Raw genomic sequence first — 27,952 nt, forward strand, 5'->3', positions numbered from 1 at the left:
ACTATATTTTGCACTCTCCTTTCCTCCTCTATGAATGATATGCTTTGACTGTATAGTGCACAAGAAACAATACTTCTCACTGTATATCAATGCATATGATAAGAATTCAAATCATTCCTATTTTGTACGAGTTGAGTTGTGAATGGCCCATTCATCTGCAGCATCTAAATCTCTCTGCATCAGATTGCATTCATCTAATTATCTTGCAAACCTATTGGCCTAATCTCTCTATCAAGGTAGAAATACAGTTTACTGGCTCATGTTTTCTTTTCTAATTGGGAAGACTTCTGCAAAAAGGGCAGGGGGGTGCTCTTGTCAGTAGTGGCAGGAAGGTGGGTCTTAATTGGCCACTTAAAGGCCACCATTGGCATAAGGGCATATTGGCATTGGTGCCACCTGCCCCCGCCTTTGGTAAAATGCGGCAAGGAAGTGATTGGCATGGCACCCCTTATAGCCGACCTGATTTTTATGCCCTCCACTGCCTCTTGATGTGCTCCCTTGGCCCTGTAAAATCCTAGCCCTATTGTTCTCTCTGCTGAGTAGTCACAGTGAAATGAGGTCCAGACTCAGAACAAAATCTCCTCTCTTTTGTGAGAATATCCAGAGTTATCTCTATCACAGTTTCTTCCATTTGAGATTCTGCTGTAGGAACTAGACCGGTTGTTCAGTGTTAACACCAGTCAACTTAATGAATTGGAAAATTTCTGGATGCCTTTTGTAGTATAGTTAGGATTGTTTTCAGTTGACAATTTTCAGGGCTTTTACTGACCAAGCAAATCTGGTTCTTGGATCATCTCTTGGGGACTTTCATCATCCATTTCAGTTCCAATGACTCCTTATCACCCACGAAAGGCTTAATGTGATCTTTAACTATCTGGAGAGGCCATCAGTACTTCCAAAAGCAATGACTACCTGTTGGGTAGCCAAAGCACAGAACTTCCTTTGAATTTAGCTAAACTCTATCATCCTTCTCCAATACTGTTCCATTGTTGATGCTTTCCTCCAATATCTGCATTGTGCTGTGTATTTTCAGCTTTCAATATGGTTAGGAATAAAAATAGATTTAAAGGCCAATCATTTAAAGTCTTCATGGAATAATGGATAAAGTTGTGGAATGTAGTCTTCAGAACAACTGAAAAGAATTCCTTCATGTCACGTTGCTCCCCCCGACCTGTCCATTTTGATTTTTGGAACAGTTTTGGTTTTGCACATCCAACTCAATAACTATCAGATTAATCACTGTTATTGTTTTTTGTCAGTTACTCTGCTGTGGAAACTGAACAAGTTTGAATCTTCTCCAGGAGTCTTTTCTGCTTTGTCATAGCAGGGGCCAGTACTATATACCAGCCCATGCCTTCAGTGCTTCTGGTCTTGCACTTTGTTGTTGTTGCTCCTCTGATCTTTCCTTCTTTGTTCCTTCAGAGCTCCAGATGTAACGGCCTACCTATTTTTTCCATTCTTCTGCGTTATTTTTCTTAAAGCAAAGACTTATTGCATTATTTTCCTCCTTTTTTCACATTAATTTGTGTAATTTTGATTTCCTTTCCTTTTTTTCCTGTTTAAATCTGGACTTTAGGCTTTGGCCATTGTGTAAGTTTTCAATTAAAAAATATATATATTCAGGAATGTGAAAGTAAGCGTAGCTTGGTGATAGTAATATCATTTCCTCAATCAGAAGGTAGGGGGTGGCACGGTGGCACACTGGTTAGCGCTGCTGCCTCAAAGCCCCAGGGACTCAGGTTTGATTCCTGGCATGGGTCACTGTCAGTGTGGACTCTGCACATTCTACCGGTGTCTGCATGGGTTTCCTCCAGGTGCTGTGGTTTCCTCCCACACTCCAAAGATGTGCAGGTTAAGTGGATTGACCATGTTAAATTGCTCCTTAGTGTCAAGTGTTATGGGGATAGGGCCTGGATGGGATTGTGGTCGGTGCAACTCGATGGGCCGAAAGTTCTCCTTCTGCACCAATTCTAAGATCGTGCATTTAGGTCTCATTCCAGGATTTGGGAGTGTAATTTAGGGTGATATTTCAGTGCAGGACTAAAAGAGTGCTGTTTAGTTAGAGGGACCACCTTTTGCATGGAATATTGAATTGAGGCCTCCCGCTGCTTGTTCAAAAGGACAGAAAACAAAATCCAAAGCAATGTTTGAAGAGGGGAAAAGTCTTTTGTGCTCTGGCTGACATTTATCCCTCAACTAATACCATCAAAAAAAGACTGGTTACTTGTCTTAATTGTTCTGTGAAAATTATCACTTTTGTTAGCAGGAGATTCACTGCACAGGCTATAAAAGGTTCTATATAAGTGGAAATGTGTTCTTTTCATTTGTTAGATATAGATATTATGAATTGAAAGTTTTGATTTTCACTTTCCTTATTAATTCATCTCCCTTTGTTTTCTTTTCAGGATAAAGATGCTAAAATTGCATTCCTTCAGAAGGCTATTGATGTTGTGATGATGGTCTCTGGTGATCCTTTGTCTGTGAAACCTGCACGCGTAGTGGCTGGCCATGAACCAGAGAAAACCAATGAGCTTTTGCAAATAGTTGCAAAATGTTGCCTTAACAAGGTAAATTCTTTCTGAGAGACACAACCCTGGAGATGTGAAAGAACCAAAATGGGCACCCATTTTTAGGTACTGCACAAGGGGCACTGTCATGTAGCCACCCTGCACCGTAATGGTACTGCATCACTTGAGCTATTCTTGTTCTTTCCAATGCTGTCAATTAATGTTTAATTGAGACAAGATTCGAAGGTGCATTGCAACAGCAGGATGTGTATAAAAGGTCCAACTATGTACTACACTCTGAAATACAATTATGTACATTCATTCTTTTAGATACTTACACACACCACTCTTGTTTGATGTAATTTTTCATGATTCTTTTCATTGTGTAATACAACACCCAAAGCAAAGGTGGTCGACACTAAGCAGTATGTAATCAAGAAAACAGTTGTGTAATAGAATGCCGCTGGAGTTCCATAGTCTTCATTTTGCCGTCAAAATAATGAGGGAAATGGTGCTGTCTGGTATAATCAAGAACAAAAAAAAAGGTCCAGCACAGGAACAGGTCTTTTGGCCCTCCAAGCCCATGCTGATCATGATCCCTTAACTAAATTTAAAAAAAACCTTCTGCCCTTACTCGGTCCATACCCCTCTATTCCCTCCATATTCATGTGCCCATCCAGATGCCTCTTAAATGTGACTAATGTGCCTGCTTCCTCCACCTCCTCTGGCAGTGTGTTCCAGGCACTCACCACCCCCTGCAAGAAAAACTTCCCTTGCACATTTCCCTTAAACTTTCCCCCTCTTAACTTGAACATGTGCCATTTAATTGACACTTCCACCCTGGGAAAAAGCCTCCATCCTGTCAATGCCTCTCATAATTATTTATACACAAATGTCCAGCAACTTCAGGCAAGGGATATGGTTAAATTCAAATGTGTGGAAGTTGCCGTCCAAGTTGTGCCATTCCACCGTTAGTTTTAAGAAAATGATGCCTTGCTGACTGCCACCCCAAAAAATATTGTAAGCTCCTTTTCCAAATAACAAAGTTGCACTACAGTTTCAAGTGTTGGTGAGAAATGAAGAAAAATAAATGAACAGAATCATTTTGGGAACAAGGGTATGTGTTGGGGTTAGGGATAGCTCCAGAGGTATCGCAATCGGAAACTACACTGACCTTTTTTATTTTAAAATGGAACCGTAAAACCAGAAACGTTTACGTGCTTTGGAACCATCTCTTGAAGGATTTAAATAATGCAAATCTCCAGTTAGCAACTTTCTCCCAAAGATGGAATTCAGAAATACTTCAAAAAGAATTAAATAGCCAGGGATGCAGCTGCAGATGGTGCGTGCTGAGAAAACGACATTGGCTGTGTAAATTCAGCCTGTTTTGGGATTAGGGAGGGAAAGAGGAGAAATAAGTTATTTGGGGTGCTCTGAAGAAAAACAACCAATGAAGTCTAGTGGGGATGGGGGCGAGAGATCCTTATCCAATTGTAGTCACCTCTCTTCTCTATGCTTGGGTCTAATAATCAACATATTTCATTACTTGCCGAGCAGTTGTGTTTTCCATTAGAGGCAATGTTTGGTCAAGGTTGAGTCAGAGGTTTACAGCATGGAAAGAGGCTCTTCGGCCCAACTTGTCAATGCTGCCCTTTTTTTAAAAACCCTAAGCTAACCCCAGTTGCCCACATTTGGCCCATTATCCCTGTGTACCCATCTTATCCATGTAACTGTCTAAATACTTTTTAAAAGACGAAATTGTACCTGCCTCTAAAGTAAAAGTTTGTTTACTAATATCACAAGGCTTACATTAACACTGCAATGAAGTTACTGTGAAATTCCCCTAGTCGCCACAGTCCAGTGCCTGTTCAGGTCAATGCACCTAACCAGTACGTCTTTCAGACTGTGGGAGGAAACCAGAGCACCTGGAGGAAACCCACGCAGACACAGGGAGAACATGCAAACTCCACACAGACAGTGACCCAAGCCGGGACTCGAACCTTACCAGTACCACCTCTGCCAGTTTGTTCCATACAGTCACCATTCTCTGTGTGGAAAAATTTACCCCTCTGGACCCTTTCGTATCTCTCCCCTCTCACCTTAAACCTATGCCTTCTAGTTTTAAATTCCCCTACCGTTGGGAAAAGATCTTTTTTTAATTTGAGGAGGAGAATATTTCCTTTGAATTTTTGCCATGAACTTGGATGGTTCACAAATAGTTTCACACTTTGGAGTTTGTGCAGTGATATTCCTTTCATCAAGTCATCAACTTGAAACATGACTGTTTCTCTCTCCACAGGTGTGCCACACATACTGAGTATTTCCAGCATTTTCTGTTTCTGGTTCTGAATCTGATTATGGCAGCCATTGTGGTAGGAACGTGAGGTTGCTGCAATCTGTTACTGGTTTTACAAAGAGTTACTAGTATCACATTTCTTGTGACTACTCCAAGTTGTTTTTTAAATTTTTGGTGAAATAGCAGGATACCAATTATATTGGACACAAGCCATTGTGACCTGGCCTGTGGCATTTCATTCACAAGGACAGGGGGGTAGACATGTCAAATTGAACCCAAAACCCTTCAAATAAAACATGAACATAGTAGAATCATGAGTTTTGTTTCTGTCCAAACCTTATAATTTTTGAGAGTATTGCTCATGTTAAATCAGCGACTGTTTCAGTCTTGCACAGAATTGAAGGCTGTAGTAATCTATTTTGTTTCCTCTCTTCAGCTTTCCAGTGATGATTCGGTGAGGAGGGTCCTTGCTGGCGAAAAGACAGATCTTAAGGCAAAAGCAATATCTGGTTCCAAATCACAGGGCAAAGAAAACAGGGAGAAAAAGGATGATGAGCGCAAGAGGCAGAAAGACAAAGAACAGGAGGTGACCCTCAGACTTTAATATATCACTTGGGCAGTGCTCAAGGGACTGAACTTCAACACATTTTTGAAGTGCTCAGGATAAACCAATATACCCAAACAATCATAGAATCCTACATTACAGAAGGAGGTCATTCGACCCATTTGAGTCTGCACTGACTACAATACCACTCAGGCCCCATCCCCATAACCCCATGCATTTACCCTAGCTAGTAAGGGGCAATTTAGCATGGCCAATCCACCTAACCTGCATATCTTTGGAGGAAACACAGTAAAAAGTCTGACAACACCAGGTTTTAGTCCAACCGATTTATTTGATAGTAAACGCACAAGCTTTCGGGTTAGTCCCTGGTGTTGTCAAACTTTTTACTGTGTTTACCCCAGTCCAACGCCGGCACGTCCACATCTTTGGAGGAAACCAGAGAGTTCAGAGGAAACCCATGGAGACACAGGGAGAATGTGCAAACTCCACACAGCCAGTGACCCAAACTGGGAATCGAACCTGGGTCCCTGGCACTGAGAGGCAGTAATACTAATCACTAAAGGAAGCCACCCTGAAAATTCATTATGCGCACAATTTTTTTTTAAAGCCAATGTCAAAATAAGTTAAAGGTATTGTGTAACCAGCATAATTGATATTAGTATAATAGCACATAGTAAATCACTGAGGATTTTCTACTATTAAAAAAAATTCAAAAATGACTTCACTTTTCCTAATTGTCACTTCTTATGCCCACGTAAGTAACTAGATATGGTAAAGAAACTTGTTGGACATGGGCTGCTTCAGGATGCCCTATAGACGTCAGATAGCATTGTTTATTGTTTACTTTGATGTTAGGAATTATTAATTTATGTTCCATTTATGAAACATAGTTATTATTTGCATTTCCTATCTATTTGAATCAAAGGTGAAATTAATTTAGATATTTTGATTTCAAAGCAGTGAAATAGTCCACATTGTTTTCGTATTCTGGGTGCTTGTGCATGTTTGTGTCTGTAATGTGCAATTATTCTATATCAAAACTCTGTTACAGTTTTTCTTTTGTTTTTACATCTTGATGTTTAAATTTACTTTTATTTCCTATGTTTGCTTTTACTCATCATCATCTATCTCATAGTTGTCCTCTGCAAATAGTGTATTTTGTTTATTTAATGTAACACTGTAGATTTCCAGACTACCTTTTTATTATGCTTGTCGTTTTGCTAACGTTGCTGATTCCCATCTGCTACATCGACATCAGTTTAACGCTGCTTAATGGATTAAGGATTTTGATATGCCATTTTTGAAGATATTGGCCATCATTTTCAAAGATCAGTTTGTTTGTTTAAGTTTGTCATGCCACAAATAGGCTTACCGTAACACTGCAGTGAAGTTATTGTAAAAATTCCCTAGTCACTACACTCTGGTGCTTGTTCAAGTACACTGAGGGATCATTCAGCATGGCCAATGCATCTAACCAGCATGTCTTTATGTGAGGAAATTGGAGCACCCTGAGGAAACCCAAGCAGATACAGGGAGAATGCACAGGCTCTGTACAGTCACCTGAAGCCAGAATTGAACCCAGGTCCTTGGCCCTGCGAGGCAGAAGTGTTAACTGCTCTGCCACTGTGCTGCCCGATGACTGATAAGTAATTGATGAGGCGTGTTTCTTGTGCCCACTTTTCCATCAGGAGTCATGTAAAAGAAAGGAGTCCCTTCATTTGAGATTACATGTGAACTAGAATTCATAAATCCATAAAAATTACAGTAGAGGCCATTTGAGACACCGTGCTGATTCTGAACTTAGCTTGTCTACTGAAGCAAACTGTTGTCATCCCATTTCTATACCCATTCCCTGTATTTGTTGTTTTTTCAAATACCTGTTGAGTTTCCTTTCCAATTTAAGTGTTTGTCTCAAAGCTATAATTTTCTTGAGGTAAAATAACTTCCTCTTTCATTCTTTTGATCTTCTGTCTGAGTCCCTTGTTGTCAACTCTCCAATCAGTGGAAGAATCCTCCACTCTGTCCTCAAAATATTTAATCATTTTTAAAATGCTTATTCAATTCCTGACTTGATTGCCTGTGTTTTAGTGAATAATATCTTCATTTTTCAAACCTTTCCTCTTAATAATAACATTTTGTTCCTGGTTTTATTTCAAATAGCCCCTATTGCATGCTTTTCATGTTTTTATCCTTTCTATTATCAGGTTTCAATCTCTAAACAAATCTTACACAGAATTTTTTAATCAATTCTTGGAATAGCAAACACAGCTGTAATTATAATTTAGTCTTTTTATATCCTTTGCCACTTACATTTCTACCATCAAATATTAATTACTTTCCATCTCCAAATCTCTTTCTATTTCTTACCTTTATTTTCCCATATTGCATGTGCTTGCCACAATGTTAATTGATCATTCATAGAATCCCTACAGTGCAGAAGGAGGCCATTTAGCCTGCACTGACAACAATACCACCCGGGTCCTATCCCTGTAACCCCGCATATTTAACCTGCTAGTCCTCTGACACTAAGTGTCAACTTAGCACGGCCAATCAACCTAACCCACACACCTTTGGAGTGTGGGAGGAAACTGGAGCTCCTGAAGGAAACCCATGCAGACACGGGGAGAACGTGTAAACTCCACGAAGACGCGAGACCAGAGTTGAACTTGGGTCCTTGGTGCTGTGAGGCAGCAGTGCTCACCACTGTGCCACATTTTTACCCTCCATTTGGGATCATTCCTTTTATATCAGCCATTGGCGAAATTTTCCCTGAATTGGAAAAGGCCAATAGTGGGCAGGTAAAGCATCATTGAAGTTGTTGGCACCAATGATGGCATTCTCTACCGTATCATTCAGGGCTTAGAAATAAAAACAAGAAGGGGCGGCTTCCATCGCACCACATTGGCTGGGCAGGCTCTAATTACTTGCGTATCGTCAAGGGAAGACAGGCTGGAGATGGAAACACAGCTTAATCTGGGTGATAAACTTACCTTACTGACCTTCTGGTTCAGCTTTATTTCCCCTTCACACTGCTATGTTTTCTAACTTTAAGGGTCAGTATTTAAATCATTGATATTTGATGTTGCTCAACGAACTTATGTAAGGTGTCTTCCAGTATATTCTGGAACCTTTCATCCTATGCAGTAGATTGCTGCATTCTGGTTAAAAGTTAAAGGATTTCACTGAATCAACATGTAAAGTTACTTCAGATATTTGCAAATTACGTAGAAAATAGTCTGTTTGCTCATGTGCTTGCAAAACAACCTCTATCTTTTAATCTCTTTGGGTGTCTGTTTTACATTTCAACCAGTTTTGTGTTTCTGAACCATACTTTTCCAATTTTCTTTTTCAGGAAAGGAATGAGAATGCAATTAAGCACACGAGCGGAGACCGGAAAGAAAAGGAACAGTCGAAGGAACAAGGTAAACCGATGGACAAAGAAAGGGACCGACACAAAGATGGTGATAGACGTGAAAGGGGAAAGGAACATGAGAGGGAGCGAGCAAGAGCAAAGGAAAGAGATCAGGAAAACCACAAGAATCGAGGTGATGGAGAAAAAGTGGAAAAGGACAAAATTAGAGGGGATGGAGAAAAGGACAAAGAGCGAAGCAAGGAAAGAGATAGAAACAAAGAAAGAGTGAGAGAAAGAAGACAAAGAGACAAGGAGCGTGAACATTCGAAAGACCAAGGCAGAGATCAGGAAGCGGAAAGCGAAAAAGCCAAAGAACAGGACAAAATGGATAAAAGGGTAATTATAAATTGCATGACTTTGCTTTAGTTAGTGGAAGATGGTAGCATGTTTACTGTACAAAATATGGCAATTAAATTTAGCAAATGCTTTGCAGATGTTAGAAGTATGTGTACAGCTAAAGTGCCAAACAAACCTGTGATATTTTACACTGTGCGAAGCAATTAAATTCCAGTTATGCCAATTCATCAGGGATGGGCAATAAATGCTGCTCTTGCCAGCAATACCCACAGGCCATGAATGAATATTACAAAATAAATTCTGCTGGAGCCCATTTCTGACAAATGTTGGTTTTGCATCTTGCAATTCATACTCTTATTCCCAGAATTAAATGCCACATCCAGCATATTTTTCCTTAAATGATTTCTCTATATTGCAGTAAAAACGGTGATGTATTGGTAATGTCACTGGACCAGTAATCCAGAGACCCTGACTAATGTTCCAGGGCCATGGGTTCAAATCTCATTATGGCAACTGGTGGAATTTAAATTCAATTAAGAAATCTGGAATTGAAAGCTTGTTACAGTTTCACGATTATTATCAACATTGGTTGTTGTTTAAAAAAAAAATCTGGTTCACTAATATCCTTTAGGGCAGGAAATCTGCTGTCCTTACCTCGTCTGGCCTACGTGGGACTCCAGAGCCACAGCAATGTGGTTAATTCTTAATTGCCCTTTGAAATAGCTGAACAAGACACTCAGTTCAAGGCAATTAGGGAATAGGTAACAAATGTTGGCCTTGTTAGTGATAAACACCACAAATGGTGCATATAAAGGCGCACAGTAAGTGACGTTACACTATTTGTAACCCCCATGACTTGGCTGGGCTTGCAACATCTCACTTACTGACCTGTCTGGAGACAATACACGCCCCTTTAACCTATGCTTAATGCTATCTCCACTCACATTGTCTGCACCTTTAAGAGTTGATTAGCTGTAAAGACTTGCGTTCTAATCAGTATTCTGTAAACTGTGTGTGCCTTTATATGCCCTGTTTGTGATCCAAACTCTCCACTCACCTGATGAAGGAGCAGCGCTCCGGAAGCTAGTGGCGTTTGTTACCAAATAAACCTGTTGGACTTTAACCTGGTGATGTGAGACTTTTGCTGTGTTTATCCCAATCCAGCTCCGGCATCTCCACATCTTGTCAGTGTTGCCCGCTCTCATGAAAGAATTAAAAACACCTAAACTTGCAAATGAGATTAACAGCCAATTATCAAGTGACTGTCAATATAGGTTTGATCTCACCTACACAATGTGTTCAGAAGAACTAGACAAGATAACTTGGTAAACTGGAATTCTTCACTCTTAAAGCAGCGTCTTACATGAGACTTTATAAAGTTATATAATAGGATGAACAAATATTTCTGAATATAACAAACCAGAATATTATAAGGCATTGGCTTAGCGTTGTGGAAAGAAAGACTTACATTTGTAGGGTTCTTTCCACAACTCCAAATATCTGTGCCTTACAGCCAGTGAAGTACTTTTTGAAATGTAGTAACTGTTGTAATGTAGTAAATGCAGCAGCTAATTTGCACTCAGCAAATAGTGATGTGATAACGAGCAGGTAATTTATTTTTGTCATGTTGATTGAGGGATAAATATTGGCCAGGACGCTGAGGATCATTCCCCTACTCATCTTCAAAATAGTGCCACGAGATCGTATATGGCCACTCGAGATGGCAGATGGGGGCCTTAGTTTATCATCTCATCCAAAAAATGACACCTTGGGATGTGAGCATTGCTTGTAAGGCCATTCCTGATTATCTTTGTGAACGTTCTGCCTTCTTGATCCTGTGCCATCCATCTGGTAGCTTGCTCTTGGTTTTAATGTTGCTTTTTATTTCTGTAGCCAAAAATTGTAGCTGAGGAAAAACCACACAAACAGCCCCCAGAGATGATGAAGAAAGACAGCAAAATTGATGTCGACCAAGAGGTATGCAATGTATGATAAACCTGGGAGAGGATTAGTTGTGCAAAATATTTACTGTCGAGAAGTATACACTTTTTAGAAGCGAACTGATACACTCAGACTGAACTCGTATTACAGTGCTTCCAAAAAGAAATTTGTATTAGGGAGTTAAACCAATCAAAAAAATCATTAATCAATGTTCATAAAATGAAAACATGTCCATTTATGTGCATTTTACTGGGCAAAAAAAGGACAGAGTTTTGTTACTATTTTTACATGGATTTATTCTTTGAGTACCCTGTTTAGCTGGTTTTGTAAAGAAGTGCGACCGTGGGGCGGCACGGTAACACAGTGGTTAGCACTGCTGGTTCACAGTTCCAGGGTCCTGGATTCGATTCCCAGCTCGGGTCACTGTCTGTGTGGAGTTTGCACATTTTCCTTGTGTCTCCGTGGGTTTCCTTCGGATACTCCGGTTTCCTCCCACAGTCCAAAGATGTGCGGGTTAGGTTGACTGGTCGTGCTAAGAAATTGCCCCTTAGTGTCCAGGGATGCGTAGGTTAGAGGGATTAGTGGCTATAATATGTATGGATATGGGGATAGGGCCTGGGTGGGATTGTGTTCGGTGCAGACTCGATGGGCTGAAGGGCCTCTTTCTGCACCGTAGGCTTCTATGATCATTGCATTTCACATCCCAACGGCAAAAGTGCAGCAAAGCTGCATGTGTTTGCAACAACAGGAGAACAAAGGTAACTGGCATTGGGGGATTTCTATCCAATTTGCTCAGCACCTCAGTTGAAAATTAGGGGCTGGAGAGTGTAATTGTTGAGGGCAAAGTTGGTATCTCACCAGCTATGATTTTGACTGGAGGCAATGATGGTCATGGGGATCTTGCTTCATTGTCTCTAAGGAGTCAGAGCAATTTGTCAAAGTTTCTCCTAAATTTGCTGCAGGTTTTTTCCTCTTAGTTTTTTTGCATCTGCCAGGGTCATCCAGTCTTGAAACATTGGCTCTATTCTCTCTCCACAGATGTTGTCAGGCCTGCTGAGATTTTCCAGCATTTTCTGTTTTTGTAATGTTAATAAGGGCTGATTAACCAGTCTGGTGTTTGGTAAATGAGCAATTTGTCTTGCTCAATGGAGCTGTTTTTGAGCGTTTAGCACTTTCGTGTTGAGTATGTTGGCTTGGGAGAAGGTAATGCTGTTGGACCATCCTTCTTGTCACTGGATTGGGAGGATCTTGAGAAAGCATTGCTGGTCGTATTTCTTCAGGCTTTGAGGTGTCAACTGTAGGCTGTTTAAATCTCCAAAGCATACAAGAGTGCAGGGATCAATACTGCCCAGTAAACCATGACCTTAATCTTGGGCTTGAGAACCTAATCCTCAAATACTCATTTTCTTAGCTGCTTGAGCTTCCACATTGGAGGCAGTCTGTTCCACCAAAGGCCAGTTTTGTGAAGTGTAAATGGAATGTAAAATTACACTGTTGCAATGAGGACAGAGAAGGTGTGGTTCTCTGCACAGATACTGAAATGAATGCACCTACAGGCTATGACCAGGATATCGGAAGACTCCTGCTTCAAATTGTCATAGAATCTTTTACACCCGCCTGAGGAGGTCTTGGCTTAAAGTCTTACCTGAAAGATGGCACCTGTAATAGGACAACACTCCCTCAGTACTTCACTGGGGTGTCAGCTGAGATTGTCTGCTCACCTTCAGTCAGAGTGCTGACCATTTACCCTCTGCTGACCCATGAAAGGAAGCAAGTTAACCTTCAGCAATGCTCTGTTGTTACAGCTGTTTGGAGTCATAAAAATGGTAATTTAGAGGAACCCATTCGGCCCATCTCACCCAAGCTGGTGCTATTGCTGACGAGTAGAGGATTGAACCAGCAACACAGTGCTGTAATGCAGGGTTTTTTAAAAATGGGGGATGTTGAAACTTGTCACCAAATGTCTGGTTTAAAAAACACTGGATGTTCTGTTGTCCTTTTCAAAACATGGCGAGATGCTCAGTGATCCTGTTAAAAACATGGTGAAATGTGTTCAAAACATTAAAGATGTTCGGTGATCCTGTTCAAATGAAAATGGGATGTTCTGTTTATTGCACACTTTTTGTTGGAGGCGGTATGACAATGAGGATCTCTTGACTCAGACATTGACATAGTCAACATAAAGAGGAAAAGCTTAGTATTTCCTGATAAAATACAAATTATGTGCTCTTTATGGAAGGGAAAGGTAAGAAGGTGTATTTTTAAATGTACAGTAAATCCTGTTTAGTTTGCAACTGCGCAGCAGTACTGAAGCTTCCTGGTCAGTGGGTCACAAGGGATAGCCATCGAGGTTTACAGCATAGAAACAGGCCTTTTGGCCAAACTTGTGCATGCTGCCCAGTTTTTACCATTAAGCTAATCCCAATTGCCTGCATTTGGCCCATTTCTCTCTATATTCATCTCATCCATGTAACTGTCTAAATGTGTTTTAAAAGACAAAAATGTACCTGCCTCTACTATTACCTGTGGCAGCTTGTTCCAGACACTCACCACCCTCTGTGAAAAAATTACATCTCTGTATCTCTCCCCTCTCACTTTAAACCTATGCCGTCCAGTTTTATACTCTCCTACTTTTGGGAATAGATGTTATCTATCTTGCCTATGCCCTTTATTATTTTGTTGACCTCTATAAAATCACCCCTAAGTCTCCTTTGCTCCAAGGGAAAAATGTCCCAGCCTGCGCTTATAACTCAAATTGTCAAGTCCCAGTAGCACCCTAGTAAATCTTTTCTGCACTCGTTCTAGTTTAGTTTAGTAATATCCTTTCATAAAGCTGGATTGCCAGAAAACTACTGCCAAAATGTAATTCCAGTGTAATTTCAGAATTTCTTCTACATGAAGAAATTGGTGACATTGACTTTGTAAGCACGACAAAGAATGTGAATACTGTATACCATTCAAAACGGAGCTGGATATGTTCCTGCAAGCAGAATACAACTTGAAGGATGGCAAGATTGACAATAACAGTGGTACCAAGTGCTGTGGACTCCTGAGGTTTGCTTGATTACCTGTGGGATTCATGGAGAAAATTCTCAATATTACTTTTTCTGAAACTCTGAAATCTTTTGTTATGACTGATTGTTTGCATGCACTGAGGGGCATAAGGTGGGAAGGCTGAATGATTTGTGCAGGTTTTATCATGTGGGGTGGTTCAGGATTGATAAATCGTCTGGTCTATTCTTGCCCTTTTTCGTATTAGTTTGTAAAGGAAATATGGCATTGACTATTCACACTGACCCACAAGGTGCAATTAAAAACATTTTATTTTATTGTCTTAGGATTAGGTGACGGGGGTGCCTTCTTTTGGGGATTTTTAACTTGGTGAGCTATTTTGATGGATTGCCCCCTAATGAAGAATTTTTTGGGTCTTTATTTCTAAAACAAGACTAATGTGATATTGACTTCTGGGTTTCAATAATCTCCCAACTTTTAGTGATGGTATAGTGCTGCATTTTATCTCCTTCACTATATACTTTAAATGATTGGCAAGGATTATTTTGTAAAAATTTAATTTTGATATTTGTACTACTGCAGTTTGTAATAGAAATAGTTTGGGATTTTTGCTGTTTGCTCACAATTTAATATTTTTTATTTTAATTATTGCAAGCAGGATAAAGTAGTTGAGATCCCTGGAACAAAGGTATAGCACTGTTAACACATTTTATGTAGATGTTTATTTTGAGAGCTAATTTAAAAGATAAGGCAACCTTTTTTCCTCACTCCACCCATTCTTGTTTTGTCCGAGATTCCCCCCCCATTCCTGCTTTTCCACTGATGTCCCTATTCCTGCTTTTCCCTTCACACCCCGATTCTTGATCTGATCTCACTCCCCCATTCCTGCTTTTCCTTCGATTTCCCCCATTCCTGCTTTTCCCTCGATTCCCCCATTCCTGGTCTGCTCTAACTCCTTCTCCCCCATTCCTGCTTTGCCCCTTGAATGAATGTTTCATCTGGCATTGGTGTATGCATGTACACATGCACTTCTTATTGTCTCCTTTTACTGGAACCGAACCCTTTGGTTGGAATTTTCCAACTGTTCCCATCAGCAGGATCTTCCGGTTCTACTGATAACGAATCTCCATGGTGGATTTCCTGGCAGCAGGAAGTGCTTACCATGAGAAACCCCATTGACAGCGACTGTAAGATCCTACCACCAGCCAATGACAGATTGCTTCTACCGCTGCGAACACACTGCGGGGTTGCAGAAAATCCCACCCTTTCCCTCTCTTTCAGGTATCCAAGAATTTGCAAATCACGTGCTGAGAAAAAGGGCAGTGAAGGTGACAGCACAACACTCCAGCTTGTAAGGTCAGAGACTGACATTGTTCATATTTTGGCAGCTAGGAGAGAGGGAGAATTTGCACATGGTGAGGCACGGGACCCAAGTATGCTGGAATATGTCCCAGTTTACTGGAGGACAAAATCACATGTGAATTGTATTGCAGCAGACTCGTGTGAAGGCTTTGATGCACTTGGTTACAAAAGAAGACTGATGTGTCCACAAAACCAAAATCCTGGCTGTGCTGAGAAATCTGCTGAACGTGGAGAGGTCTAGCATTGAGTTGGTGCAGAGCTTTCCAACGTGGAAAAGGTGTTCATCCCCATCAGTGTACCTCTGGAATCCACAATGATTCAGGATCTAACAGGCAAAGTCACAGCTTTCATTGCAGCACAAACAGTTTCTGTCTCAGGTCTGAGTGTTGCAATAATGATTAGATGACTTTCACCATGGCCCAGGATACCACAGTCAAAAAGGTTTTCAGGACATCATTGCATTCCATCAATTTGTTATCCAAAAGATCAGTGGGATTGTGGAAGTGCCTCCCCAGGAGAGTGGTAGTACCTCCCCAGGAGAGTGGTAGTAACTCTATTGAGAAAGAACTTGCTGTCCTTTGTCAGGATGGCAGCATTCCTGATCTGACTTCACCAGTGTCCATGCCTGCAGCCCAGTGTGCAGTCTGAAGCTGGAACCTCTGGACCAAGAACTCTCCAAGATCACCTTCTAAGGCCCAGCTTGATAACTGAAAGTCAGCAGGCTTCCATCACCTAGGCTGCAGTTTTTGGGGAGCAACCAGGATGGGGGGACTAGGATAGACAAAGACAAATGCAAGATAGACATAATAATTGAATTTGTAAATTTATTTTGGAATGTGGTTTTTATTTTGAGGACAATGTGATGGTCGTTGCTAAGTGGAAATGTAAGGAGTATGGGATATTTGTGAATGGGGAGGCATAGTGGAGGTTACTGCTCCTGAATTATTTCATTATGTAGATCCAGACCTTAGGGGTTTGTCAATGTTATAGCCTCCTTTTCTTCTTGGTCTTTCTCCATTTCCAGTTGCATTTTCTTTTGTCCTCTTATATTTGTCCTCTTCCTTGAGTCCTTGCTCCTCAGGTTATTGCCCAATAGGTGGCAGCAAGGATTGCAGGATTGCGTAGCATGTACAAATGTACAAATCTTGATCCCCATTCAGAGTATTGCAAACCTCCTCCTGGCAGTCGAAGCAACACTTAAACACCAGTTATCTTCTCTATAATGTTTGTGTGGAAGCTTGGTTCCCATTGTGTGTCTGTTGTGTCCATGTGAATGAGTGCCTGACTAAAGTTATAAGCTGTTTTGTGAGCGGCTAAGTCTTATTATTTGGCAGACAGATGTTGGTTGTACATTACATCACAGTTGAATGGCCCTCGGTTCAAGGATGAAGTTTACTCAGGATTGCAAGTTTCTGCCATGGGTCTTCATTTGACGGAACAAGTCGATTCCCAACCCATGATCTTTGGGAATGTTGGGGCGGGGCTGTCCCACATAATACTGGGAGTTGGAACTGTTTTTTTTCTTTCCTTCTCTGCTGCCACTTTGCTTCATTCAGATATTTTGATTTTAGGAGTGATGCAGCTTGATGGATACGTTGTTGCTCCAATGTCAATGCTGCTGTGCTTTGAGAGCCTCGGTGCGTCTTCAAGTCATTTCTCTGTCCTCTCCTGGAACATTGACCATTTGAATGTTGAGAAAACAAGACCCTCTGGGGAAGATGCTTTTGGGCCATTTGCCCAGCATTCAGTCCATCAAAATTGATTTTTCAATTTTGTCTGAAAGCTTGTGGAGCTGACCGCAAGTAGAGCATTTGCTCACCAGTCCTCCTGTTGAACCTCGAGCGTGTGGCGGAAATGTTCCTGATGTAATTTTTCTGAAGCTCTTGTGCCATTGATATACAGTGTCAGTCTCACTGAAGTACAGGAATAGACAGCTGCCCTATATGCAAGGACTTCTGGAGGTCTTTATAGTCAAACACTTGTTGCTGTAGTTTGTAGAAGGCTGAGCTGTCACAGCTCATATGGTGTTGGATCTTCTAGTCGATGGTGGCCTTTTGAGAGAGATATCTGCCAAGATATGGGAAATACTCAACATATTCCAGAGTGTCTCTTTCAGCTGAGATCAGAGGTGGAATACTTAGCTGACCAGGTGTGGATTGATGTGTGAGTTTTGTTTTGGCAGCAATCAAATACAGGCTAAGATTCTTGAGTGGCTTACAAATCTGGTGTTATCCAGCTGATGGGACTGAACTCACCTGGTTCCATTCTTGCCTATCAAGAAAATCACTTGTAATGCCTTCTCACTAAGACCATTTATTTTCATCTCTGTAACGTCATACCCCGATCCTGTTCCTGCCTCTGCTTCTCTGTGGCTGAAGTATTTATTGACGACTTTGTTACTTCTCGACTTGACGTTCTGACGCATTCATGGCTGGGCTTCCAAATTCTACCCTTAACTTTAAGGTTACCCTAGCCTATGCCAATTTCTGTTCACCCATTATCCCTTTGCTGGAACCAGTTCAGCAAATCCTCAATTCTAAGATTCTCACTTTGTTTTTAAATGCCCCGAAGCTTCTCTGCTACGTTTTCTGAATTGCCTACAGCATTCTGAGATACTTGCATTTTCTCTAATCCATTCCTAGCATCTACAGCATCCATGATTTCTATTGCACCTTGTTGGTGCTGATGCCTTTAGCTACCTAAGATCCTAAACTCTGGGATTCCCTCCCCAGACTTCTCCACCTCTCTTTCCCTCTTTTCTTCTTAACTCTGCTGCCTAACACCTATCTTTTTGATCAAGTTTTTAGTTACCTTCCCTAATGTCTCCTTTTGTAACTCTGTGTTTTGCTTTATAATGTCTCCTGTGATGTCCACCTTGCGATGTTTTTCTTGGAATGGTGCAGTACAAGTGTAACACCAAAATGTTTTATGAAGTCTGCTTGGATCATAAGTTTTGCACTTTGAATTTGGCCAGGGTAAGCAAGTGATATTTCACTTCAGGTATGAAAAGCTCCCACTAGGAAGCTTTAATCAAACAAAGTTTATTTAAGGTTACAGTTAACATGTATGGAGAGAAAAATTAGCAATATCTTTTACCAATTACAAACAAGAGAAAAACAATCATGATACAGTATCAATCTTAACAGCAAAACATCGTTCCAAGGAACCAAATTCCAGAAACAAAACCTTTGCTACAAGTTTAACACAGTAAAAACTAACGCGCACGTGATACTGGAATTCAGCCCTTTGGTTGAATGCTGCCATTCTTTGAGGCACATGGACAAGCTTGGAATCAAAAAAGCTTCAGTCGTTTTGTTGGAGAATTGAAACCCTGAAGTTTCAGCCTTGTAACTTCTAGCAGCCCTCTGGATGTATCCAGAACAGTTTAAAGTCAGAACAGCTTTCTAAAACACCAGGGTGACTCTAGTCAAGCCAACCATCAACAGCAGATTTTCCACTCTAGGAAGGCAAGAAGCCTTACTTTCAACTAACCAACAGAATTTCCAATACCAGCGAGAAAGAGAGAGAGAAAAATACTGCTTTCAGCTTGATGTCCACTCTCTTCTAAATTAAAACTGAAAATAAATCCTTAAATATTTTCCTGGGGAGGAACCACCTGACATTGACTTGTCAATCAATCTTCCTCCTCACAATGTAAGGTCATAAAAGATCTCAAAGTAAAAATAAACAAAATCCCATTTAAGCCATTGAACTAACAATAAAAGGACTTCTAGTAGATGGCCTAGCAACAACGGGAAAAAACATTTAAAAAGGTCTGCTTACAAATGCAGAGAACATAATTGAAAAAAAATTCTTAAAGGTACACAGACATCATAGTCAGTTGTTGTTGTTGTTAAGTGCACACTCCTTTATGAATGGCATCCTGTGCACTTCCTATCAGAAATAGCCAATGTATTGGCTTAGTTGGGTAAAGCACCTGTCTAGTAAACAGGAGATTCTGCGATCAAAACTCAATAGTGTCTTGGTTCATTTGGTCAATGCGTGGGTTTTAAAGCAAAACTGTCTAAAAGTGGAGTTGGCAAGAATGTATTCTTACAGGGTAGGGCAGCACAGTGGCTGGAACTGCTACCTCAGTCCCAGGGATTCAATTGTGGCCTTGGAACCCTGTCTGTGTAGAGTTTGCAAATTCTCCCCATGTCTGTGTGGGTTTCCTCCAGGTGCTCCTGTTTGCTCCCGCAGTCCAAAGATGTATGGGCTCAGTTGATTGGCTAAATTGTTAATTTGCCCTTTAGTGTCGGGGGACTGGCAGGGTAAATACATGGAGTTAAGGAATAGTACCTAAGTGTGATTGTTGTCAGTGCAGGCCCGATGGGCTGAATAGCCTCCTTCTGCATTGTAGGCGTTCTATAAAAATGTGCACTCATATTGCAGACTCCAATTTTAAGTGTTAGATTACTGTGTAACACCTGAGGGGGGAAAAACAAACAGTGGTATGGACTTTGACTTAACCCCCATTATTACCTTAATCATTGCGGATGAATAATATCTCCACTCTCAACACCTGGTTAGAAGCTAACTGTACAATTATACTGTTGAATCAAATATGTCCCTATGTATTGTTTTTCACTGACTGTGATGTATTGTAAACATCTCGAATTAGGCTGGCTTTCAATAAATGATGATCTAATGTAATTGTGATCTGGTCTCTCTACAGTGCTTGTGAATTCATAATTATTTTTATTTTGAAGGGTGAGAGTCCTGTGAGGATACCCAGACCCTCATCAGCAAAGGGCCAAAGACGCAAACCAAAATCAGGTGTTGAAGGTATGAAACTTTACTGTAAACAGCCCTAACCTAACAAAAAATGCTGTAATGCATTCTAGTATCCATAGTTCATGTAGGTTAGAGATGTTTCATGCTTGTTATCATGTGTGTGATAAATGACCTTCTCGTCCTTTGTGAAGGGTGGGGCCAGCAGCAGTTCTGGAATCCTTCGTGAGATGAGGTGTTTATGGACAGGGAGATGAGCTGAGTGGCGTCCCTCTTATATATTTTTCTGAAACTGAGAGTTGCACAAAATTGGAAACTGCACTGATGCGTTTAATAAAATAAAGTATTTATTTTGAAAGGCACAGATAGTAAAATTACTTTAGAGAGAGAAGAAATTTGTTTGTCTTTATAAACCTGGATTACTTTATTTTTGTGTTCATTTGTGGGACATGGGAATCTCTGGCCAGGCCAGCATTCATTACCCATCCCTAGTTGCCCTTGAATTGAATGGATTGCTAGGTCATTTCTGAGGACAGTTGAGAATCAGCCACATTGCAGTGGATCTGGAGTCACATGTAGGCCAGACCAGGTAAGGACGGCAGATTTTCTTCCTTAAAGATACCAGTGAACCAGATGTGTTTTTCTGACAATCGACAATGGTTTCCCAGTTATCAGTAGGTTCTTAATTCCAGATTTTTTTTTAATTGAATTCAAATTTCACCATCTGCCATGGGTGGGATTCGAACTTGGGTACCCAGAATATTAGCTAAGTTTCTGGATTAATAGTCTAGCGATAGTACAAATGCAATGGCCAACTTGTTAACTCTTGTAAAATGTATTTTTCAACACACCAGTTGTAGGTCACCAAAGCTTGACATAGTTTTAAAATCTTTGGCAAGTTGAACTATTGAGAAGTGTGAGTATGAAGGGGCGGGGAGAAGAAAATTGTTTCACCATCCGTGCCACCTTACCTCATTCCCACCAACTCGACATTCACCAGTCTCTGTACATCTTGGTTCCTCATTGAGCTTATGCTGGATTTTGATCCACTTTATAGTGAAGCCAGTGATGATTGGCAGTATTTTTTTTGTCCTGCGATCTAAGACAGTATTATTGGGGCTGCTGATAAATGGAACCTTCCCTTTGTGACCTTTTGACAAGTGCACAAAGCATCCTCAAGAATTCAACATCTTCCACAGCTGTGACCTGGCTGTAGAGTAACCAGAATTACACATGTAGTTTGCAAAAGTGAGCATGCTGCCAAGCAAAACCCACAATGTATGTAATAAGTTGTCACACTCAATTTATGCATTTTTGTATTTATATATTGACTACATGCTATCCTAGGGCATGTGCTGCCCTCGAACAAGAGATCAATCAAGATACCTGCTTTCTGGTGCTTAAGGCCCAAAATGTTAGGTGCATTATTATGTGTTTGCCTTGTCTGAAATTTTCCTCTTCCAATGCAAAAGTACTTCCCCTGGACAGGCTGAGTAGAATTGTGAACTTAAATGCAAGAATTAAATGCCAAATAACTGCAAACTGTCAGAAAGACAGACAGTTACTTTAAATCTGTGCAAGCATTACGCCATTAATTTGGGGGCATACTGATGTGTTCTGCTTATACTCAACCTTTCAGAATAACATGTTGTCAGGTAGACAATAGGTTTGTTTTTAATGTTAAAAATGTATGATGGAATATTTTTAAGAGCAGCTTATAACACTGATTTATTCTTTCTGTCACTGTCAGAGGAAGAGAGAGAATCTAACACATCAGTTAGTCAGCAAGAGATATTAGAGCAAAAACCTGAGAAAGAAACTATTATAAACAAGTTAGGTAAGATTGAAGGGGCAGATTGACCTCTGAATAGACTTTGAATAGTGATAGCTAACAAACTGAGTAGATAATTCTGTAACGCTACTAGCTTTAAGCTAAAACTATTTAAATAATTGGAAATTTCTTGTTAATACATTGCTGCCTATTTAAATATCCATAAAATACAAAATTAAGGACAGTCTCCAAATTATGCGGTGGGATTTTACTGTACAAATGTTTAAATGAAAAATGAATTTCGTCCCATTTTCATTCTAACTTTTCATATAAAGTTCATTCTTTGAGTAGCTGAGCATAGATTGCAACCTGATTTAAATAAACAGTGCAGTGTGCTAAAAAAGCATGAAGCATAACTCATGTATACGTTCCTGTGCACTGCAAATTAAAAAGCCTGCAGTGAGCAACAAAAGGTGGAATTCTCGCGTTTTGAGATTACGTGCCAAAGCAGCCTGGAACGTAGAGTATTCTCCGCTGCAGCAGCCTGAAGGAAAACATCAAATCGTCTGGCTTTGACTTCTTTAATTATGCACCTGAGTGCTTTTTGTTGTATTCAGTGTTGAGGCAGGCCTGCGTGGCATGCAATTAGCTATCGTTTTTGATGCCATATTGAAAAGGTGTCCAACATCATTGACTCACAATTGAAGAAAGAAGGTGGGCCTAGTGAACATGAATATAGACCTCTGGGAGCGCTCTGAGACCAGAAGATGAACCCTCTGAGAATGAAAAATTGGATCTCCAGGAAGAAGGGCTCCTCCAGGATATCTAATCTGGAAGGTCCACCTGTAGATGATCCTCCCACCCACTGATGTGGTGTTCCAAAGAGTTTGTGGGCAACCCTCCTATTGAACTCCAGAGGCAGCCCCAGGCATTGACCAGATGAGTCCTGATCTCTATATGCCAGATTGTTTCGAATGTGTTTCCTGCTAGTATGTTTTCTCTCCAGCATTGCAGAGAATCTGGCACCGGGAATTGGGCCTTCACCCACATCCCATTAGAGGAATGCAAATTATGTTCACGTGGCCTCTGGAAGGTTTTCCAACCTGCCATGGCAGACGCCAGTGGAAGATCCTGTTGTACATTAACGCCTGTCTGAAACTGATTTCTGGGCCTCCTGCCATAAATTACCCCCAAGTCCACCATCAAACACACTGACGAGTGCTTGGGAAAATCTGAAGGAACTGTGTAAAGGCTGCTTATACCTCTTAAGGGGAGACCCAGCCAACAGAGACAACCTGTCTGATTGGACAAATAACCCTGAAATCTCCTATGAAATGATTAATGGTTGAAACATTACCGATCTAAAGGATCTAGACAAATGAATACGCATCCTTTGTCCAAATCGAAGTGGAGAAATGGAGTCATATCACATGACAACCTCCTGCGGGGAGTACCTGTTATCCTGCCCGCTGCCCCCCATCAGCTCAGCTATGTGCTAGTTGAAATTGCCTGCCCTACCCACTCACCCCACCATCTGCACTATTATTATGGAAATTTCTAAACTTCTGTACCAGCAGTACAAGGCAAAATCATTGCCATGTGCCTATCCCATCATGCAAGTGATCTTTACTGAAAAAGTGCATTATCCAGCATCCATCTTCAGCCTACTGACTCTGAAAGAATACAACGTTACATTTTTAATTCTGGACTCACTTGACTCAATTAAAACAGTAGTTATTATTTTGTCTGTGGTCTTTGCCCTGTACAGCTTTCTGTTCTCTGATTTATTTGTAAGAATGAAAATGAAATGTATTGTATGTGTATATAGGCACAAAACTAAGTTCTGCCTCTCTATATACAATGACAATAGCACTGATTAATATGTCACATAGTAATTAAAGTGCCAGGATGCACGGCTGCTCAGCTAACCACTACTGTCATTTTGTGCTGTGTTATTGTATCAAAACATTTTTTCTGAAGTGGTTTTAACAATGATTTTACCCATGGTCATGGGATGAGGTGTTGCATCTTCACCCTTGATTCCACTGGTAATTTTGCTGCTTGGAATGCACAATGACAGACAACCTACCCCTTGATGTAGAACTCGATTCATGCAAAGGAAGAGCAGCTACCACCTTTAGCCAACTGCTGACACGTTCATGGAATAACATCCTGACTCTTAGCACAGGCCTCAAATTACCAGCTAAGCCCTCTCAGCACCTTGCTGTATGACTGTGAAACATGAGAAACTTATAGCTATCAAGCAAAGAGGCTCAATGATTTCCAACTCTGCTGTCTGCAGTGCATGATGAATATATTGTGACAGGGCAAAATCACCAAAGTGGCAGTCCTCGCAAAGATGGAGCTCCCTATTTGTTAGCACACAGCCAACGGAAGTGGCCCCTTTGACTCGGCTACATGAATGGAAGATGGTCCTCTATTTCAGTGAAACAAGTGTGACAGGAAGATCCTAGACATTAATTATCGCAGCTGGAAGTCACTAGCTGACTACAGAGGAAAATGGAACTCTTCCTGTGGGCTGGCGTGCACCACGACTATGAGCGATGGCTACAGTGTCTTGGCTACAGATCCCAATGACATCATCAGCCCACAATAACATTTGGTAGATTCATGTGAGGCACCTGTGGCAGAACCTGCCTCTCAATGATTGGTCTCTTCTGCCATCAGCATTGGCCATGTGAAAGGACCCCATCTGAAATGGATCTGTTGCTGCATGCCCATCAACCTTTCTGGATGGAAGGATCTCAAACTTGGCTTTAACCATGAAAATGCCCTAACTAAAGATGGAACAGACATCAAAAAAAGTTAGTCACAGTAGGCTGTAATGTTTTATTCCTATGCTGCTTGTCTCTTTATGCAGTGTTGGCAGTGCTAAGAGCAGGAATTGTGGACCAAATTGCCACACTCAAAAGAGCCATGGTGACCTGAGTTTTTAGGACTTTTGGCAGGAAAATGGAGGTCGTCATTTTTTTGAGAATTCCCTTACATTTGAGAAAGCTGTCACTGTAATGTGAGTGTTTCTAATTGGATACAGATCTCCCTTAAACGTATCAATTATTCATCACCTGATTTGACGCCTGTCCTTGTGTGTGCTTTCCACTGTTTAGATAATGTATTCTAAATGATTCTGTTGTGTTTTTGGTTTTTGGGTTTGAAGTTGAAAATGAAACTAATGATCCAAATATTTCACTGGGTTATATTCTATTTTTACTTTGCAGATGAGTCTGATATAGAAGGAGGTAAGTACTTAAGTTTCAGCATTGGCTATTCCTCTTTGTTTAGAACTGGATTTAAAAAATATTGTAAGGTCACTAATTTAAATGTCTGGTATCTTGTGTTTTGTACAGATGAAGGGAAAAAGTGGACATTGGGTTCCACTCTCCTAATATGGTGTATGCATTGTGCTGTGCATCTGAAAATGTCATTCATCTGATCAAATTCTCAAGTCAGGAGGTGTGGGTTGAATCCCCAGTTCTATGTGAGCTTGTACTTTAATGCTGCAAAATGCTCAGTCCCACACCATTGAAATTCCTTTCTTCAAATGAGAAGGTAGAACTTGAAGGCAAAAGTTAAAAATCCCCATGACGTTGAATATAGGAACTGCAGCAGATTCTGTCTCTTGAACGGATCCACCTTTGAATTAGTTCATAAACAATCAGTGTTGTAAAATCAGTTACTTGTCATTGTGTCACATCCCTGGATATCTTTACCAAATAAAAACATGTTGGTTTTATTATAGAAAATTTGAATTGACCCAGTATTCATAGCCTGTGGAACATAATCTGGATTTCCAAAGCCTTTTGTGCATGAATTTGCTCCCCAACTTCACTTCCAAATGATCTTAAACCATTGGTTTGTCTGACAGGATTTGAGGGGCCGAATAGTCTACTACTCTTAATTTGCATGTCTGTATCTATGTGGAAGTTCCATTTTCACGCAGGCAACATTGCCAAAAGTGCACTAACTGACAGTCCATTCCATTACTATCTGTGCAATCTTTCTGTAATCAAAATGGATGCCCAATTTCATACCAAAGAAAGAACTTACATTAACGTTGCAACTTATCACATCCTCAGGATATTCGAAGGCACTTTAATTATCTTTTGACGTGGAGAAATGCACCAGTGATTTTCCACACAGTGCTCCAAAGATATCACCTGAGAGGAATGATGACTTACTTTTTATTGGTGGTGGTTGATGGAGAAATGCTGGCTTGAACTCTAAAGTGCTACATGCTATTCCTCAAATAACACTAATGGGATTTTTTGTAACCACGTGAAAAGAATCTTCAATTGAACAGCTTATTGAAAATGTAGCATCTCTGACAACACAGCATTCCCACAGTACTGTGTTGTAGTGCCAGCTGAGTGACTGAGCTAGAACAGTAGAGGCTGCATTTCAAGTAGAGTTCATCTAAAATAGGTGACCAGCACACAAGGGAGAGTTTTTGATATGCTAGTTAAGTTGAGCAGACATTGCATTTCTGTGGTCTTTAATACTGATTTAAAAAATTAGAATAAGAAACCAGCCCATTCACAAAACTGGTCACGTCCTGAGACTGAAATAATGGCATGTGGCCAATGGCACCCATTTATGGTCATTCTAGAAGACTCTTGAAATTCAACGGCTTAGGCACAAATGTACCAGAGGGAATGTGTTTTAAAAAGAAGTAATAATATGATTGGTTTACACCAATGAATCTATTCAGTACAGGCTTTTAAAGGAACTTTTAATTATTAAAACCAAAAGAGAAAATGCTGGAAGATCTCAGCAGGTCTGGCAACATCTGTAAAGAGAGAAAACTTTGACAAAGGGTCACCCAGACTCGAAATGTCAGCTCTTCTCTCTCCTTGCAGATGCTGCCAGATCTGCTGAGATTTTCCAGCATGTTTTGGTTTCAGATTCCACCATCTGCAGTAATTTGGTTTTTATTTTAATTATTAAAATTCTAGTTAACCTCAGGTGGGGAACTAAACACCTGTTTAAAAAGCTTATTTCTTATGACGTCCATTTTCAGCTGTATTAATCAAACTGTGCCTTTTAATGAGTGCTTTTTAATTCAAGTGGAAAAAAAAGCAATTCACTTCTATTGTGTTGGTGCATGGAAGATTTTACGTTTGATTATGGGAATAAGTTTGAAGGGAAGCTTGAACTGTAACTTCAAAGAAAACCTGCAACTTCAAGCACATATTCAGAGCTTGCAACCCCAAAATCTTGTCTCCATTTTGGGAAGCTCTGTCCTACTGATTGATGTATCAATATTTGCAGATCTTGAAGCTGCCCACAATTCCATTGAGAAGAAGCATGCAGCTGAAGTGAATGGAGAGATTTCTGATGAGCTTTCTCCCCAAGTTGCACAAAGGTTTGATGTCTTTATATTGAGTGTTTCATATCCAGAGCTGGTAAATCAATCTTCTTTCATATGACTGATGTATCATTTCATCTTTAATTTTACTTTCAAGTGGACAAGACCGATAATTGCTTTAGCAGTAGTGGTGTGTGTTGCTTTGATGCCTCCTTCATGTTTATGAATCAGTGAATCAGGATGTGTTCCATGTTGTGTTTTGGGGAGACTACAGTTACAGAGTGGAAAGTTCTTTATTCTCCATTTGTGCTTCACGTATTCGCATTTGCCGTAGCTTGTGTGGATGTAGTTTAGAGTGAACCATGAGCTTCACTGAAGATCGAAGCCCAGGTTTTTTTTTATATGGGTCTTTCATGAGGTATTTGCTTATGACTTCTTGTGAAGCACATTCAGTTTTTCAAGCTTCAAGTTTGAGGGTACATAGACAAAGATTAAACGAGTGAGTCTAAAATGCCTTGCACAACTTAGAGTTGTGTTAAGGTGCTGGTGGGTGGGATGACATTTGTTTTCCTAAATCCCTTGGAATTCCTGGAAGGTTGCAATGTTATGGCGAATGGATGTGGTCGCAACAGCATGTGCAATCAGGCTCTTGGGCTTGGCTTGAAGGATTCCAGTGATGCACCACTTTGCTATTTTCAGTTAGACATCAACAAGTAATGTGTGGCTATTTCT

General features: G+C 40.5%; 1 protein-coding gene across 2 annotated transcripts in view; it reads left to right on the plus strand.

Moving 5' to 3' along the window:
* Nucleotides 1–27,952, plus strand: part of traf3ip1 (TNF receptor-associated factor 3 interacting protein 1) — a 96,921-nt gene that overhangs the window by 19,376 nt on the left and 49,593 nt on the right. The window contains exons 3-10 of one of the 2 annotated variants that reach the window (XM_080198742.1): nucleotides 2,406–2,567; nucleotides 5,240–5,389; nucleotides 8,721–9,116; nucleotides 10,971–11,054; nucleotides 14,689–14,718; nucleotides 20,102–20,177; nucleotides 25,134–25,154; nucleotides 27,184–27,277. In XM_080198742.1, coding sequence (XP_080054868.1) covers nucleotides 2,406–2,567; nucleotides 5,240–5,389; nucleotides 8,721–9,116; nucleotides 10,971–11,054; nucleotides 14,689–14,718; nucleotides 20,102–20,177; nucleotides 25,134–25,154; nucleotides 27,184–27,277 — 1,013 coding nt within the window. The remainder of the gene's footprint in view (nucleotides 1–2,405; nucleotides 2,568–5,239; nucleotides 5,390–8,720; nucleotides 9,117–10,970; nucleotides 11,055–14,688; nucleotides 14,719–20,101; nucleotides 20,178–25,133; nucleotides 25,155–27,183; nucleotides 27,278–27,952) is intronic. The other variant, XM_080198743.1, reaches the window with a different exon arrangement.

This window comes from Carcharhinus amblyrhynchos, chromosome 11 (assembly GCF_965287045.1).
Source record: "Carcharhinus amblyrhynchos chromosome 11, sCarAmb.v2.hapA, whole genome shotgun sequence".
Classification (NCBI taxonomy): domain Eukaryota; kingdom Metazoa; phylum Chordata; class Chondrichthyes; order Carcharhiniformes; family Carcharhinidae; genus Carcharhinus; species Carcharhinus amblyrhynchos.